The 3,386-nt window shown below is 50.9% G+C and overlaps 1 protein-coding gene across 1 annotated transcript; it reads right to left on the bottom strand.

Moving 5' to 3' along the window:
* Window positions 1–2,485: 2,485 nt before the first annotated feature.
* LOC308050038 (feather keratin Cos2-3-like) lies at window positions 2,486–2,794 on the bottom strand (the record flags this gene model as incomplete). Its single annotated transcript, XM_080359961.1, has 1 exon — window positions 2,486–2,794. One exon carries the CDS (start codon window positions 2,792–2,794, stop codon window positions 2,486–2,488), a length of 309 nt encoding a protein of 102 aa, XP_080216087.1.
* Between the last annotated feature and the right edge of the window lie 592 nt (window positions 2,795–3,386).

Below are 3,386 nucleotides of genomic sequence, written 5' to 3' on the forward strand. Positions count from 1 at the left end.
CAGGTGCTGAGAAGAGTGGGACACTCACTACCCTGTATCTCCTATCTGAGGTCCTGGTCACCATGGCCAGGATGCTCATGAGTGTGCTTGGTAACCAGGAACGGTGCTGGAGTTGCACCTATATTGCTAGCGTTACTGCAAAAGCACCTCTCCCTGGCCCTGCTGTTGGGCTGCTGCCTCTCAGGGCATGAGGGGTTCATGGGGAAACAAGTCTGGCTCTATCTCGACATGAGACACCTTGCCCAGCTGTGTCCTACAGCAGTTGAGTAGCTCCCTTTCCTCATCTACAAGCCACTCTGCAGCCTTTACTGCTGCTCACCATGTGGCTTTGGTGACATTCTGGACAGCCCTTGGAGACACTCAGCCTGCACCCGCTGCCTCTTCTCCTGCCAGTGCCTCTCCCTGCACCCTCCCTCTAGAAACATTCCCAGATAGCTCTGGGCACAGAACAGGAAGGAGCAAGATGAGGATGACATGCACTGCATGTGGGTCTCTGTGGTGTCTAGAACTCAGTCAGCATTAATCACCTACCAACTGTTCTCTTCATCCACTGTCCCAATAGAATGGGGGAAGATTTGGAAGAAAAGGAGAGCAAAATACCTTTGGGTCAAGATAAGGACACTGCTAGAGGGGAAGTGAGAAAAAAAAATGAAATAACAAGTGATGCAAAAGCAATCACCCACCACTTCGCAGCACCAGATTGATGCCTGAGCACCTTCTAAAGAACAACTACTTTGAAAAGACTGGCCACAGTCGTTCACTTTAAAATCTTTGTGTTAACAACCACCGCCCAACCATCCCCAAGAACTGCTGCCCAGAATCACCGTGAGGAACATTCTCCCAATGGGTATCTTGGGACAGTGTCTGAAGGGAAAAGGATGACACAGAGCCTTGAACTGGGATACAGAAGAACTTGGAGTTATGTCCAGCTTTACACCAGAGTCCACAAACCTCACATTAAATCAACGGTTTTAAATAATAGCAGTAAACACCTCACTTAAGAATGAGCAAGAACCCCGGGGGTATACACAAGAAAACATCCCCACATCCGTTTCTCTGGGAAGAGGGAGATGAATTTCCTCTTCCTCTCCACTAAACAGCTCCCTCAGCACTGTAAGGGCCCCAATGCCAGGACAAAGCCCAGAGCATTTGGTTCTATTAACATGTTCCCAACATCAGCAAAATCAAGAGAGAAGCAGTTCAGTGAGCAAACTGCCTTGGCTGTACAGTGGCCTGTAAATTAGTAACTGCTACAGCTAAAACCTGCTCAGATCAAAACTGCTGCTGTCTCAAACCCCACAGGAAGCACCAAAAAGACTGGGGTGAGGTGACCTTGTCTGATCACCAGATGTCCACCAAGATGCTCAATAGCTTCCACCTCCTTGGGAAAGATATGGAGAATTACAGACATTACAGAGTTGTAGGCTGAGATACAAGCAGTGTGAGGAAGAAATGCAGAGGCCACGCGGACAAGCAAAGCATAGTAAAAAAGATTTATTCCCTGTTTTCTATCAGGAGATGATTTTCAGCCAATTCCTGCAAAGCAAGGCCAGAGTACATGTAGTGGTTACTTTGAAAAATGAATGGACAAATATTGAATCACCCCTCCAATTCCTCCTTATTTCTTTTAAAGTTCTTGCCGAGCAAAGCGTCATATGGTATCAAATGTCCCTTTGGTGACCCTTTCTGAGTCAGCTGTCCTGCAGATGTCCTGCCTATGTCCCCTCCCAGGCTCTTGCCTAGCACCAGCCTATTGACCTTTGGGAGAGTGGCTGGGGACACAACCTTGCTGCTGTGCAAGCACTGCTCAACAAAAGCCAAAATACAGATGTGCTGTCATCAGAACCATTCCAGCTACAACTGCAAAGCACAGCACTATGAACACTGCTGTAGGGAAAGAGAATTCCATCCCAGTCAGAATAAACACAATTGTGCCAAAAGCCACCACACAACCACACTAAAAACAGCCCTCCCAGCATAATTCTTGAAGACCGTTCCTTCCCTGGACACCTTGGGAAAGCATCTGCAGAGGAAAAGATGACACAGAGACATGAGCTCAGGTGCAGGAGAACTTTAATGAGGCAAAAGAGGCAAAGAGGTGGATCAGAGTGGAGATCCTGGAGCAGGAACCACCAGGGGCAGACAGCAATCTCTAACTCATGGCTGTGGAAGACATTGAACCAGGTCTCCATCTGCCTGTCCCAAAGAGGGAGCAGGACCAGCAGGTCCTCCCTAGGCTGACTTGGTGGAACTCACAGCCAAGGGGAGCACAAGAGAACAAGGACACGAGAGGAACAGGAGACACTGGAAGAGGGGAAAGGCGGCATGGGCCGTGCTTTCTGAGAACAAATGTTGGCCACGTCTATTGGCAAGAGATATCAGGTTTGCTCAAACCCTCTAAAACCAGCAACCCAATTCTCCCTTCCAAGACAAGTCCCATCCTGTGTGTCCCTGGGGGCCTTCCCCAGGGCCACCACCAGCAGCTTTAGCAGGGGAAACAACTCCTCGTGCCGCAGATGCCACTGCCCAAGCCAGAGAGACCAAAGCTCCCGGAGTTGATGGGCACTCCCTGAGAGCTGAGGATGCTGCCAACGGCAGCAGAGGTGGAGGATCCCACGACGGTGTTCTGCGGGAAGGAAGTGAGGATGGGGCCGGGCAGGGTCACCACCACGGGGGAGGGCTGGATGTAAACATTGGAGTCCTGGCACTGCCTGACACAGGGCTCATTGCAGCTGTTGGCCAGCGGGGTTGGGCCGCAGGGCTGGCAGGGCAGGCACGGGTTGTAGCAGGACATGTCTTGTGGCTGGAGCTGCACCTGGGAGAGAGGACAGGGGGAAGAAGAGCAGGGGAGATGAGTGAGGAGCAGCTTTTGTCCCCAGCATGAGCAAGACAAGGTATGGCCTGCAGACAAGAGCTGGAAAATGTGTAGGGGGCACACACTTCTCCTTCCCCTCTGGTGGCCCCGCCATGAGCGATGAAGCCCAAGGGGATCCCGCCTTTCCCACAGCTCAAGGAGACACCTCAAACAATACCCCACAAGGTCACACTTTCTTATCAACTCCCTCTCACACTACAAACATCCTCCAGACCCTGCATGGGACTAAAGGGCAGGAATGCAATGAGAAATCTTAAAGGAGGAGGAGGAGAAGGAGGTGGAGATAGGGCTTCATACTCACCTTGATCCCAAGGAGACGGAGGCAAGAGGAGTGGATGAGAGAGTCAGAAGAAGGACCCGCTTTTATGCTGCTCCTGCACCGCCCCAGGATCACAGTCACTGCACGCGGGCAGTAATTTCCCAGTAGACTCACTTCCAAAGCAGAGCATCATATGTAAAGTTTCTATTTTGGGGCCATTCAACGCTGTCATTACATTTCCTCATTTCTGAC

This window comes from Nesoenas mayeri (genome assembly GCF_963082525.1).
Source record: "Nesoenas mayeri genome assembly, chromosome: 26".
NCBI lineage: Eukaryota > Metazoa > Chordata > Aves > Columbiformes > Columbidae > Nesoenas > Nesoenas mayeri.